Genomic DNA, 15,252 nt, shown 5'->3' with positions numbered 1-15,252 from the left:
ACACACACACACACACACACATATATATATATATATATATATATATATATATATATATATAACCTGCTCAGTTCAAATAAGATTACTTACATGTATATGTTTTTAGAACAACAGTGAACTTGAGGATGCCACTAATCACCACAGTAACACTCAGACTCACTAGTCTGTTAATGGTGAGAATGAATCAGAATGCTGGAGAAAAACAGCTGTTATCCTTTCCAATCACAATAAGCGTCCTCAAAAACATGGTAAAATTTTTGCATATTTACTAATGGGTTATTAAGGCAAGGATCCTGCCACGTGTTTCTTAGACATTAATGATCCTTTCTAAAATAGGGATCAATACTCATTCTAACAGAGATTCTTTTTTCATATAGACTCTTCAAATCTTTCTTTTTTAAATTTTTTATTGGATATTTTATTTACATTTCAGATGCCATCCCCTTTCCCCATTTCTCCTCCCCTTCCAGAAAACCCCTATCCCATGACCCCTTCTCCTTTTTGCTTTTATACAATTTTTTAAATGTTAATCAAAGGCTTTTTAAGTTTGATAATGCTCAATAATAAGATGCCCGTACAATCAGAAGTGTAACCCAATACCCAACCTAGATATACCAACTACCTTTGACTGGCAGAGACATGCGAACATCTGCCTCCATTCTAACAGAGATTCTTGCTGCCTCGTTCAAATTTACCAGGTCTGAGGTAGGCCCTGGAATTTATATTTTAAATAAGAGCACCAGGTGCATCTTGGGACAAGTTGCTATGGACAGCATGCTCAGAAGAAGTGATGCTGACTTGGAAAACTGAGACAAATGTGTCTACTAGATGAATGGTGAACAAGACCTGTTCACAATGTACAATGAGTTGTAAGGCTTGCAACCCTGAGAGTGTTAGTAGAGCATAGAGGAAACTCTTCAATAGACAGAGGCATGGTTGTTCTAAGAAGGACTCCACAGCTCAGTAAATAACAGCAAGGGTTGACAAACAGGATTACATGAATTAAGAAATTTCTGCACAGCAAAGTAAATAATACAGTGAAGAGACAGGCTATATAGAATGGAAGGAAATTTCTTGCTAACAACCCATCTGATTTGGATTGATATCTAGAACACATTTCAAAAATAAAGTCTAATTAAATACTGAAAGCAAAACAACCTAATCAATAAATAGCATAAAATGGGGGGGGAAGGAATCCTGATAAGGATAAAATTCTTATACACTCCTGGTAGGAGTGTAATTACTGCAGCCACTCATAGTGTAGAGAGTGGAGGTTTCTCACAAAACTAGAGCTAGGGCTACCATATGAGCCAGCTCTGGCATTTCTGGGTGTATATTCATGTACATGTCCTATCACAGAGATGCCAGCACATCCAAGTTCTCCACTGCACTGTTCACATTAGCAAAGAGTGGAACCAGCTAAGATGTCTGCCAAGACGAGAGTGAGTAAAAGAAATGTGGTGTGTGAGAGTAAGTGTGTGTGTGTGTGTGTGTGTGTGTGTGTGCAATCTAGCTTCATTCAACTATAAATCAAATCAATTTTGTTTTTGCTAGAAAATGGGTGACGCTGGGTACTATAATATTAAGAAAAATAAGCCTGGCTCAGAAGACAATTATCTGTTTCTTTTCATTTGTGGAGCTTAGACTTTTTTTCCCACTCATTTATTTATTTATTTATTTATATGCCAAATGGTGCCTTCCTCTCAGTCCCCCTCTCTCATACCCAATTCCCCATTCCCCTTCTTCTCTGAGAGGATGCTCCCCCCTGGATATCCCCCAATTCTGGTTCATCAGGTCTCTGGAGGATTTAGATACATCCTCTCCCACTGAGACCAGACAAGGCAGCCCTGTTGGGGAACAGAAACCACAGTCAGGCTATACCTTTAGGGATAGCCTCCGCTCCAGTTGTTGGTGGACCCACATATAAAAACCGAGTTGCACATTTGCTACATAATATGCCAGGGCCTCATTCCAGCTCATGTATGCTCTTTGGTTTGTGGCTCAGTCTCTGAGAACCCCAAGGATCCAGGTTAGTTGACTCTGTTAGTCTTCCCGTGGAGTTCCTATCCTCTTCTGGGTCTTCAATCCTTCCCCTAACTCTTCCCTAAGAGTCCCTGTCATCTGTTTCAGTCAGCTGCTGGATAGAGCCTCTCAGAGGACAGTTATGCTAGATCCTAGAGTGTGTATACACACACACACACACACACACACACACACACACTCATATATATATATATATATATATATATATATATATATATATATATATATATAAAACTGCAGGAGGCGGAAGATAGTAGACGGAAGAAGGAAAATTGAAAAAAAGAACATGGGGTGGTATGGTAAAAATGCATGACGTACTTAAAATTCCCCTTATTATGAAATCTATCACCATTTACAAAGAATGTATACCAATAAAAGTTCTCCACTGAAGAATTAACCAAAGGTTTAGTTTCAAGCACTTAATCTTTGAATCTGAAATAAGATTCTTTAATAAAAACAAATAGTCTGAGAAGCAGCCGTCAAAATTGCAATGAGCATCTTCCCTGAACGCTCAGCCCTATATGTTGTCCTATAAGTCATCATCCCCCCTGAATGAGACTGCAATCAGACAGACTTAGGCTTAAGGGGCATTTGGACAAGATTCATGTCTACCCTATGAAAATATCATAGCCAAGATATTCCTGCAACAAATCATTTGAAACCAAATAGACAGGAAATAAATGACATAAATTAAAAAGCCTGAGCCTGTGGGAAACTTAGGATTCTGATACATCAGTGAGGAGTGGTGGGCAGGGAGGGGTCCAGAGTGGCTTGTCTGCTGTGTCAGTTGGTCATCCCTTTCAACTGTCCCTGACAGGCATTCCGGTCCACTGAGCATGCCCTGTTGTGTGACTGACCTCACCAAATGGAACTATCAAGACCACCTTTACCAACATCAGGCCAGTGAAGTGGCCACCAATACACACCATTCTTAAGCTTGTGGTCAATAGACCCAAGAATGGGAAAAGTGCCTGCTTTCTTCTGTAACAATAGTTGAGTCCTGCTTTCTAATCTCTTCCTCCTCAGACATACGGATCTCCTGCAAAGAGACAATAGTTGGTGAGATGCAGCCATCTTGGTTAGCAGGAGCTCAGAGGCAAAAAAAATGTGATGGTGATAGAATCCAGCATTATCCACCTCAACAGCAAACCCATCACAAGAAGCTCCTAGGTCACCCTGCCAATCAAGTAAAGAAGAATTTTCATTTAAGGAACTCTTTGTGAAAAAGTTGCCAACTTGCTTCACTGACTTTTTAGCTGAACTACTTCTGATACTTAGGTGCTGCCTCTTATAAATCCTGTAACAGCCAAGACAACTCCCAGAATGGAAGAATACGGAGGTAAGCATGTCTGAGTCTTGAGAGTGAGAACTCTGATACATACTGACATGTGGGGGTTTCACATGATTATACACATCAATGTTTGTCTGAAATGTTTTCGATGAGGTCAGATTATTTTCCTCTATTCATCCTTATGAAAAAATAAATAAAAATAAAATGTTTATTGTGAAGGGCCAGTGACAGACTGGAAGCCTGAGGTAAGTGTACTTCGATATACTTTAAAGAAAGGGTAGCTATATACCAGGAAGGTTGGATCTTATTTAATTTTGAATATTTTAAAATCTTTGGACAAAGTTTTCTTCTAATTTTAAATAGCTCTATCTTTTTGCTTTGCCATAAGTTCTACACTAACAGGGTATGTCCTTGGCTCAAAGGCTCATGGGAAATCTTTACCTGTTCCTCCCGTCAGCCTGCCATTGGTCTGAATTTGTTGCAGTCTTTTGGTTCCAACTTTGTTGTATTGGTTTTTATTGTTGTCATTGATGGTGGTGGTGGTAGTGTGGTATGGTGGTGATGGTGGTGTGATACGGTGGTGGTCTGGTATGTTGATGGTAGTGGTGATGCTGATGACAGTGGCAGTGGTGGTGGTGGCAGCTGTAGCATTTCATTACTTTCCAGAGCCTTTCATCAAAAAAGACATATTTCTAGAAAAATACAAAACCAATACTTAGAACTTTATTGGGGAAAAAGCCAAGTGTCACGGACATGGAGCCAGAAGAAGGTTCTAGAAAGGCAGATAAACAAGAAGAAAATGTGGGGTGGGAACACAGAGGCTCACTAAGGGAGGCAAAAAGAAAACTCGAGAACTTCCCCTGTTTCATCTAATGCTCAATTACATGTGAAGGATTTATCTTATTGAACCTTGAACTCAGACCTTACTAGAGGAGATGTAGAGGGTGGGGCACGATTGATCAACGCTATCCATGGGAATCCAGAATGCTCTATCTGCACCTGTACAATGAGTAATCACCATGCACCTGTTAGTTTCAAGTCTCTTAGGGATAGGAAATATAAGTACAATATATCCCTATCATCAAGAACTAGCTATAAAATAGAAGTTTTTAAAAGGAGAGTGGAGGCAGACAAGGAGTATCTGTGACAACTGCTGCTGAGAGGGGATTGCAGTTTGATACATATTTTAATTCTTTGCCTGTGTAATTTAGAGATGTTTGGAGATATTAACCTCACTATTGGGATGCTGAGTAAGGAAGACAACATTAGCAAGGTATGCAAGTTCTCTTTCTTATTGACCTTTTAAAATCCAGATATTGAGACATTCCATACGTGGTCTCCTTTGCTTTGGCCTCCTTTTCCTCCTCCTCTTCATCATAATCCTCCTCATCCTCTTCCTCTTCTTTCTTTTTCTCCTCCTCCTACTCCTACTCCTCCTCCTCTTCCTCCTCTTCTTCCTCCTCCTCTTTCTCCTCCTCCTCCTCTTCCTCCATTTTTTCTGGCTTCTCTTATGTCACTAAATCTTTTAGAAACTGCATTTGTAATAGAAGTCATTATAGTGCTGAAATAATGGTATTTAGCATTTCAAGACTCACAGAAGTTACTCAAGAATACTTGTGTTCACAACTATATGTAGGTAGATGTGAAAAGAGGGAAATACCCAGATCTAGCCCTGTGAGTTATATTCTCCTCCTTGCAATATGAGGATTGCTTTGAAAATGTGCAAAGACTTCCCATGCCCATCTATCATCCTGTCCCAGAACTTGAAAATTACTCTGAAAATTGAAGGCTTTTCAGGCATCAACAGCCAAATAGCAGTTACTGCCTTTCACTGAACACTTGTCTGTGAAGTACAGTGCTCCATGCTCTCCACAGAACATGTGTTATATAATATTCATTCCTCGCAACTCGATGCTGTCATAGTTCTATTTTCATTTGACAACTGGGAAAAATGAAACACTAATACATTGTATGACTTACCTAAATGAGGGCAGCTGCAGAATATCCAAGCAGAAGCCCATCTAATGCCAATGAAGTCACCCTAATAATTGCTCAACATTGCCTCTTATGAAAGGCAGGGTCTGTGCTATTATCTCACGACTTAGTGATGTTCAACCCTGCTTGCCGGTTGGTAGCTTAAAGAAAATACCAAAGACTCACTGACAGGGGCTCTGATTATTTCCTTCAATGACAAGATGAGGCATAGGAAGTTCATAGACATGGCCCTAACATTAGGTATGACTAACAACTATTTTATGAATCTCATAGTAGATCTTAACATTCCCAGTAGAGCAATGCTTTAAACACTTAGAGACACTTTGGAAATGATTTCTGGACTGTTTATGTACTGTGATAGAATTTCTAAAAAAAAAGAGACTAAAGAATAGAAAGTGTAGCAGCCACTTCTAAGTTGCTTTTCATGCTGAGTAAAACTGATCAATGAAAATGGTGTGAGGGTCTAGACCAATAGCTCAGCAGTTAAGAACACATGCTGCTCTCACAGAGGACCTGGATTGGTCCCCATTATCCATACACAGTAGTTCATAAGTACCCATAGCCCTAGTTCTTATAGACCCTAGTTCCAGAGGATATAACTCCCTCTTCTGGCCTCTGTAATCATACTCACATGTACATAGATGCACACAGAAACACACAATAAACAAAAACAAATACCATTTTAAAAGAAATAGACATGGGTTCAAGCATGCCTTTAACCCCAGCACTCAAGAGGCAGAAGCCGGTAGACCCATAGGAGTTTGAGATCAGCCTGAACTATGTAACAAGTTTCAAGCAGGCCATGCCTACATGTGAGATGTCTTTTTTTTTTTTTTTTTTATGAACATGGCCCCAGGTGTTCTATCAAAATGAACTTATCTAGCACTGCAGTCAATGTGAGGTGCTAAGATTAAAGTACTTAAAGCATCAACAGTCAATGAATTAAGTTCTTTATGACTCTTTCCTCAGGTATGAGTCTATTAGTGGCACCAAACATAAAGAATTGTGAACATTAGTGAAATGTTCTAAATAAAGGGCAGGTGCCAGCTCCAAAACATGGTGAAGACTCTACAAGGTGACCCTTGCAAAGAGAACAAGGGCTTCAGAAATCAGAAAATACACTTGGAGCAAGGCAAAATTTTACAGGTGCTTTAATAGGCTCAGAAAACACAAAGAAGAAAGACTAACCATACCTTTTTCTAGCATTTTCTAGGACCAGTCCTACAGACTAATAGAAACACAATAAACACTGATACCGTTTCTGGAAGTATGTGCTTGAGGCAATTGGAGATCTGAGATCTCCAGTCTTCCTTTCATACTTCACAGGATATCTTCATCATCTACAAGATTTGTAAAAAAAAAAGCCCCAATAGGGCCTTTGTTCAAAGCACATTCTCCTAGAGATGTACTGCCATCCAAAAAGGCCCCACATATTGTCTCAGAAAAGGAATGGATGAAACAAAAGACTGTAACACTCCTTGGGACTCAGCTTCACAGTGCAGTAATGTTCTTGATGATACAGGATGCTTTTTAGTACCATAACAAAGGTCTCAGTCCTGAGAACTCTACAACAGGGATGGTCAGACACATTGAGATACTGACTACTCTGCCTCCAGTTCAATTAAATATTGTCTTACAAATGTAACAAAATAAGTCTCAGAATTAGTGTTGCTCTATATGTAAGTGCTTAATTCCTAAAGATGCATATTTTTATGCTTAGAAAGTCCACACGACTATACAGCAAACATATCTTGCTTAGTTTCATGCTGTCCTTTATTTAGGTTTTATCTGAGTTCTTCATGTTTGCTACTCAAATACTTTTGTCCCCTTCTGTGTTCACAGGAAGACATATATGGTCATCTCACTACCTTTATTCAGAATACTGACATCTTGGATGATGCAATAGTCCAAAGGTTGATTTATTACACTTCTAAGGACATGAGGGATGAGGAAGTAAGTTTGGGTCTTGGTGGTGAATGTGCACTAGGACTGGTATTGGTGACTTTGAGTGCCTCAAATACACCACGTAGATGCACAAAAGCCTGTCCGTCATTCATGGACCAAAACTGGAATATTTATTCTTTGTAGTAGCTTGCATAGAGCTACTTACAGAGTCTCTTGGTTACCACTACACAGATTAGGAAAATGAGACAAATGTAAGGAAGACTTTAGAGGAAGTATCATCCATCCATCTTTGTAGATGAGGAAGTTTGTACTTGTGAGAGTCCATCACAGTGAAGCTCAGAAAACTGCTGACAAAAAGAGTCCCTAGACCCCAGTGCTCTTGGTTCCCATATCACTTCCATCTTTGTATATGGCTCCAGCATCTTGAAATATCTAATTATTCCAGATATCAATACAGGAATTCCTTATACTCTGTACTTAAACTATCTTGTTCTTTTATGAGTACACCTTTTTGTTGTGGCTTCATTTTCCTTGGTGGAAAGGTTGATTAAATTTACCTAGCTCACCATCACCCAAAATAGAAGTATCTATCTCCTAATATGTCTAAATTTAAAGATAATTTTATCAGAATGACAGCAGAATTAAAGCTCTCAACACCTAGTTTAATCCCTTTTACCTGTTTACTCGAACACCGTGATTCTTAAACGTAAAACATAAACTCAGCATCAAGGTACCTGATTAAGTAGCAAGAAAATAATAAGCTAGAATTAGTAGCCTATGCCTATAACACCAATCCTCTGGAAGCAGGGACAGGGGTGTTATGAGTTCAAGGTCTACCTGAACTACATGAGTGAAACTCTGAAGAAAAGAAAGGTTGATGAGCCCCAAGTCTGTAAGAACTGTATCAAAACTGTCTCAGCATTCTCCGTTACTGACACCTACCTGAGAGATCTGAACTATGACTTTGAAAGAGTTTGTTCTCCTTCTCTTTTAAATCAAGGTAAACTTGCATAGACTATTGCCCACTCCCCCTTTAGAATCACTCTTCTACTTATTCTTGTTACTTCCTTTCTCAGATTCCCAGAGAAATCAGAATGCTGGCTGGTGAGGTGTTGGTGTCTCTTGCTGCTCATGATTTCAACTCTGTGATGTATGAAGTGCAAAGTAACTTTAGGATTCTAGAGCTGCCAAATGAATTTGTTGTGCTTGCCCTGGCTGAACTGGCAACCAGCTATGGTATGAAAGGAGCATTCTACACCTTCCCTAGGAAATAGCTACCCCTGACTAATCGTCTAAAGCCCCAGAAAGTTGAACAAAAGCAAGATTGTCTATGTTCTACTGCAGTAAAATCCATTGGTAGAAAGACATGGGAGATGTTGTGAGCATAGATGAGCCTGATGATCAGCCATTGATTCAGGATGCACTGCTAAATATAACGGGCTCTCTTCCATCCTCTTCCCCTCCTGTCTTCACATCTACAGTAACACATTCTCCATGAGGCTGCCAATAACAAGACACTTATATGAAAAAGGATGTCCACCATTTGTTTTCTATAGTATTTTATCGAAGAGATATTATTGGGCACCTGTTTATTTGCTATACCTTGGGCACATGGGCAAAACGAGATGGAAGATGTGGATATTAATGAAGTAACAATCCAAAATTGCTTATCAGTATTCAGCAGGCATAGGTGGCTACCTAGATAGTAGTTTCCTTCAGATACACAACACCTTGATTAATGATACTCAGGCTTTCAGCTGGGGGAAGAAGAGCAAGGACACAATCTTCCTACTGCTCTTCACCTGTCTAAGCCAGTAAAGTCCTAGCATGCTTTTCATGGATGAAAGAAAGAGTCAGGGCCACCCACATGAAAAGTGAATGATGCCTTTCTTCTTGTGCCCTTCACTGCAGTGTCCCAGAGCATCCCCTTCATGATGATGACCCTGCTCACCATGCAGACCATGCTCAGGCTGGTGGAGGATGACAGTATGAGGCAAACCTTCTGTTTAGGTGGGTTTTCCTATGATTTGCTTTTGACTTAAGAATAGATGTGCTTCCAGGACATTTCTCACATGGTGCATATAAATCACACATAGTTTCCAAAAGAGTTTATATCAAATCTTATCTGCCATCAATGTGTAAGAATGCAACCTATAACTTAACCTAATTGACATGTGACTTTGGCGACATTAAATATATCCCACTCTGGACTATCTCCTAGTGATAGTATATAATAAAAGTCTTAATTTATGCTCCATTATCTATTAATTAAAATTGCCTAAACAATTTTTATGTTTTCATGTTTATTTGATGAAGTTTTAAGGTGATTTAGAAACTTTTGCTAGTTGTCTGTGCACTCTTGTAGAATAATTTGATGGTTCTCTCCATCTTCATTTTTGTCTCAGTCTATGGTTGTATTTTTTAAATGCAGCCCTTGAAAAATTCAGCAAGTCCATTTACAAGTATGTCAACCACTGGAAGGATTTCCCATATCCCAAATTAGATGCTAACCGGCTCTCTGACAAGATCTTCATGCTGTTCCGGTACATAATGGAGAGATGGGCCCCGCAGGCCTCACCCATGCATGTGAGTGGGGTTTCAGAGAGGCTCAATTTGCAAACCCCCATGCTGGTCATACCAGATTTAGAGTTTGGTTGTATCTTACATATGTGTATCTTACACACGCGCACACACACACACACACACACACACACACACACACATCTTCTAATATATATACATACATATATGTGGCTTAAAATGTAGTGACCTTCTTTGGTTTCTTGCCTATACTTCAAGCTATTAAAGCAGTTTTTAAAGAATATTTCATGGTTAAATCAACAAATGTGGAATTTCTCGTGGGTATCATTAGTTATGTTTTAGAAGGTATATTAAAACTACCAATTTTTCCATCTACTTTAAGTCACTGTGTATCCATTGTCTTATTCAAAGTTTCTTGGGATTTTTTTTTTTGCTTTTGCTTTATTGGATATTTTATTAATTTACAGTACAGATGTCATCCCCTTACCCAATTCCCCTCCCTAGAGCCCCCTCTTCTTTTATGCTTTTATAGCATTTTAATTACATGCATGTAATAAGGTCAGTTCTAGGTTGATGGTCTAGCAATACAATAGATGCAAATAGTCAAGGAACAAGCAATACAATAAACACAAATAGTCAAAGAAAAAGCAATACATTAAACTCAGTTACGTGAACACTCCTGTGATCACTGTTTCTAAAGGCTTATCAGGATGACCAAAGTATCTGAGCCTACTTCCCTATCCTAGCCCAAGGTCATTTTCATGTCTGAAGCCTACTTCCTTGTTCTAGCCTAAAATTTAGAATCCTGCCTGAAATTACTTCTTTGTTCTGGCCTAATATTTAGATTCCTGCCTGAGATTACTTCTTTGTTGTAGCCTACAATTTAGACTCCTACCTGAAATTACTTCTTTGTTCTAGTCTAATGTCAGAGTCCTGCTTGAAGCCTACTTCCTTGTCCTTGGCCAATGTCATATTCCTGTCAAGCAGCCTCTTTCCTTGTTCTTGGCCCATGTCAGCTTCTTGCCAAGCAGACCTAAAGGCTCTCCACCTCTTCCCCTTTTTTATTTCATTAACAAGACCGAGTCTGTCTTAGGTTGTTCTGACAAGAATACCTTCCTTACCCATCATGAAATATGCATTATCAAAGGCAATGCACTTCTGTCTTAGGTTGGTAATGCTCTTTGCAGAATCTTACCCATCCTTGGCTTACCTGTCAGACTGTTAATCTAATAACTTTGTCTGGAGGCCCATTTTCAGATTTAAGCCATGTACTTCGGCTGCCAGCATGTTGATGATGTTAAAGACAAGCTTTATATGATGGGCAGGGAAAAAAGTATTCCCAGGACAAGAAGGGCTAGCCTGATCAAGCTATATATGCCATTCCTGAGGTTTCTCCAAAATGGAAATACTGAGCTCAGGCCATGGATAATTTCATTGGCATTATTTGCAGCATCAAAGGTCAACAGAGCAGCATTCTTTAAATTCATAATCTCATTATGCAAAGTTAACACACCCAGAGAGGTGTTAGGATTATACCAAATATCCTACAGGTGTCTTTAAACTTTTTTCTAATTATAATGATAATCATTGTGAATTTCAAAAGTAACACTACTCCAATAATATTTGTCATGACGCTTGGGATGGCTCCTAACTCTTGAACCCTGAACCTCCTTCACCTATATAAATCATTTAGTATACTAAATACATTAGTGACTTTTTTTGCTAGATGGTTAACAAAAATAGTTTAACTATTTTTAACTCCTTGTGTCAATGCTATTGCAGAAGCAGTGGTGCTAGCAATTAATGGAATTAAAGTTGTTATACCAGCAATAATCAAGCCTGCTACCCTCTTGCTTCTGTTTAAAGCTTAACTCACTTCTTCCAGCACTTTCAAGCTTTTTTTCAGAGACTCAAGGTTTTCTAATACTCGGGGCAGTGAGACAAAAGCTGGTTGATAGACCACCATAACAGACATGCCAGGTTTCAACACACTAACATAATTGGAAATTATACAGTAAGTGCAACTTAAAATAAATGCTGTAGAAGAGATAAAACCAATTTTAACTTGACAATTAAAGGAGCCTTAAAACATGTATTAACCCTTGTTTGAAATCCAGATCCTTTCCCAAGATTATCTCTTGCTATCCTAACATCATAGCAAGCTACAGCTAGCTTCCAAATATATTCCTGACAAAAAGTCCAGATCCAGTCTTCCAAAAGTAGACTGTTATTTCCCATATTGGATTGATTTCTAGACCAATATATGATTGAGTCCTAATAGTTGCGACTATTAGGACTCAATCATGTATTCTTGAAGAATACAAGAGACATGGTTTCTCTTTTTGATTCTCTATCCCACAAGGTCTAAAAACTTGAGGCAAGGCAGCTTGTCCCATCTGGGATATAGTCAAGCAAAGGTGGGTCAGGAACATATGTCCAATACAGATCCCCAGTCACCCTTGTCAGGGCACTCAGCCAGCTCACAGGTTGGCATCATTCTTTGTCTCAGCAACAGTATGTCTCACCAGTCTTTTTAAAGCTCCATGGGCCTCTTCCACAATACCTTGTCCTTGAGGATTATACAAAGTCCCTGTAATAAATTATTGACAAAAAGTCTCAACTGATCAACTACAATTACCAGACCCACTGTCTGGTTTTTTTAATTGGATATTTTATTTATTTATATTTCAATATCATCTCCTCTCCCATCCCCCTCCAAAACCCCTTACCCCATCCCCCCTCCTCCTATTACTATGAAGATGTGCTCCCACCATCCTTCCATTCCCACCTCCCTGCTCTCGAATTCCCCAACACTAGAGAATCTAAATGTTCAGGCACCAAGGCTGTCCACTTCCACTGATGCCAGGCAAGGCCACCCTCAACTACCTATACAGATGGAGCCATGAGTCCCTCCCTTTGTGTTCTGATGTTGGAGATTTTAGAATGGCTACTCCAGCTTGTTTCTTAGGGCCATTTGCTTGAAAAATTGTTTTCCAGCCTTTTACTCTAAGGTAGAACCTGTCTTTGTCACTAAGGCGGGTTTCCTGTATGCAGCAAAATGCTGGGCCCTGTTTATGTATCCAATCCATTAGCCTATGTGTTTTAATTGGGGGATTGAGTCCATTGATATTAACAGATGTTAAGGAACAGTGATTGTTGCTTCTTGTTATTTTTGTTATTAGAGGTGAAATTATCTTTGTGTGGCTGTCTTCTTTTGGATTTGTTGGAAGAGGATTACTTTCTTGCTCTTTCTAGGGTATAATTTCCCTCCTTGTATTATTGAAGCTTTCCAGCTATTATCCTTTGTAGTGCTGGGTTTGTGGAAAGATATTGTGTAAATTTGGTTTTGTCGTGGAATATCTTGGTTTCTCTATCAATAGTGATTGAGAGTTTTGCCGGGTATAGTAGCCTGGGCTGGCATTTGTGTTCTCTTAAGGTCTGTATGACATCTGTCCAGCATCTTCTCGCTTTTATAGTATCTGGTGAGAAGTCTGGTGTAATTCTGATAGGTCTGCCTTTATATGTTACTTGGCCTTTTTCCCTTACTGCATTTGATATTCTTTCTTTGTTTTGTGCATTTGATTATTATGTGACAGGAGGTATTTCTTATCTGGTCTAGTCTATTTGAAGTTATCTAGGCTTCTTGTATGTTTATGGGCATCTCATTCTTTAGATTAGGGAAGTTTTCTTCTATAATTTTGTTGAAGATATTTATTGGCCCTTTAAGTTGGGAATCTTCACTCTCATCTATACCTATTATCCTTAGGTTTGGTCTCCTCATTGTGTCCTGAATTTCCTGGTTGTTTTGTGTTAATAACTTTGTGCATTTTTCATTTACTTTGACAGTTTTGTCAATATTTTCTATGGTTTCTTCTGCACCTGAGATTCTCTCTTCTATCTCTTTTGTTGGTGATGCTTGTGTCTATGACTCCTGATTTCTTTCCTAGGTTTTCTATCTCCAGGGTAGTCTTCCTTTGTGATTTCTTTATTGTTTCTACTTCCATTTTTATGTCCTGATGGTTTTGTTCAATTCCTTCACCTGCTTGGTTGTGTTTTCTTGCAATTCTTTAAGGGATTTTTGTGTTTCCTCTTTAAGGGCTTCTACCTGTTTACCTATGTTCTCCTCAAATTCTTTAAGAGTGTTATTTATGTCCTTCTTAAAGTCCTCTATCATCATCATTAGAAGTGATTTTAAATCTGAATCTTGCTTTCCTAGTGATATGGGGAATTCAGGACTTTCTTGTGTCAGAGAACTAGGTTCTAATGATGCCAAGTACCCTGGATTGCTGATGTGTATGTTCTTGTGCTTGCCTTTCACCATCTGGATCTCCTTAGTGCTATCTGCCCTGTCTCTGACTGGAGCCTGTCCTTCCTATTATCTTGGTTGTACTACAACTGTGTGGGGTGGGTGTTACTACTGGGGTTAGAGCTGGAGCCCAAGATCTGCTCAGGTGCAGACAGGAAGGAACCATTGCTTTAGGACAGCAGTGTCTTCCTGGGTCCTAGTGGGTCCCAGTTACTCGCTGTTTGGGGCAGGTGTTGTTGTCTCTTTACCTAAGATACTGCCTGTGTTAGAGCAACTAGAAGGCCTGCTTCCTCTGGCTTTTGTGAGATTGGGGGCAGAGCTGCCACCCAGGATCTGCTCTGCGCCTGGCCCATACTAGAAGGCCCATTCAAAGTTTCTTGAAGAACAGCAATATGCATGATCCTGTTTCAGATAATTCAGAAGTGTCAAAGCTTGAGACCAAAATCTCACTCTGATATTGCAATGTGTGGGGAGAATAAATGAGTAAATGAAAGACTGTCAATTCTTTTATGTTTTTTATGTCATAAACTACATTTGAACTGAATCACTAACTTGACAAAAAGCAACAGGTCCAAATTAAAAAAAAAGAAAAAAGAAAAAAAAAAAAACAACTGTGGTGTCTACCAGTAATACAGTTAAATAAATAACATCAAAAGAAGTCACTCAGCTGTGCAAAAATACTGCAATTTTATGATGGCCTAAATGCCTATGGTATATTTATTAGTAAGCTTGGATACTTTTGGCTCATAATTAAAACAAAAATTAAAACTAGTTACATAGGTTTTGGAATCATCATAATTTAAATAACTGAATAATTCTTGGATAGTGTCATCCAAGAACAGCATGAAGAGCTGAGTGTGGCAAAACCTGAGTTCTGGGGAAAGTAAAGATGTACAGACCATTACTAGAGAAGTCAAGAAAAACATTGGAAAGTATACAGTGGACAATAAGGTACATTAGAAGAACCACCGCAGTTGACACAGTCTCAAGTAAAATAAGTGGTGGTATAATGAGTCACGAAGTTTTAATATGGCTTGTTGTAAAATAAAATTTTACAGACCATCACATACATTAGCTACAGAATATAGGCTATAATATTATATACTAAACTGTTTGTTTTAATCTCAAAATTACTTTTTTGACAAAAAGGTACTAAGACTCTAGATTTTTA

The 15,252-nt window shown here is 38.9% G+C and overlaps 1 protein-coding gene across 2 annotated transcripts in view; it reads left to right on the top strand.

Annotated features, from left to right (window-relative positions):
- Window positions 1–1,242: 1,242 nt before the first annotated feature.
- Window positions 1,243–15,252, top strand: part of Mroh2b (maestro heat like repeat family member 2B) — a 63,643-nt gene continuing 49,633 nt past the window's right edge. The window contains exons 1-7 of one of the 2 annotated variants that reach the window (XM_076916166.1): window positions 1,243–1,442; window positions 3,070–3,382; window positions 4,546–4,607; window positions 7,172–7,282; window positions 8,311–8,470; window positions 9,146–9,244; window positions 9,666–9,820. In XM_076916166.1, coding sequence (XP_076772281.1) covers window positions 3,367–3,382; window positions 4,546–4,607; window positions 7,172–7,282; window positions 8,311–8,470; window positions 9,146–9,244; window positions 9,666–9,820 — 603 coding nt within the window. In that variant the 5' untranslated portion in view covers window positions 1,243–1,442; window positions 3,070–3,366. Of the gene's footprint in view, window positions 1,443–2,875; window positions 3,383–4,545; window positions 4,608–7,171; window positions 7,283–8,310; window positions 8,471–9,145; window positions 9,245–9,665; window positions 9,821–15,252 lie in introns of those variants that run through there. The other variant, XM_034523545.2, reaches the window with a different exon arrangement.

This window comes from Arvicanthis niloticus, chromosome 19 (genome assembly GCF_011762505.2).
Source record: "Arvicanthis niloticus isolate mArvNil1 chromosome 19, mArvNil1.pat.X, whole genome shotgun sequence".
Lineage (NCBI taxonomy): Eukaryota > Metazoa > Chordata > Mammalia > Rodentia > Muridae > Arvicanthis > Arvicanthis niloticus.
This window is presented reverse-complemented; position numbering and strand designations above follow the sequence as displayed.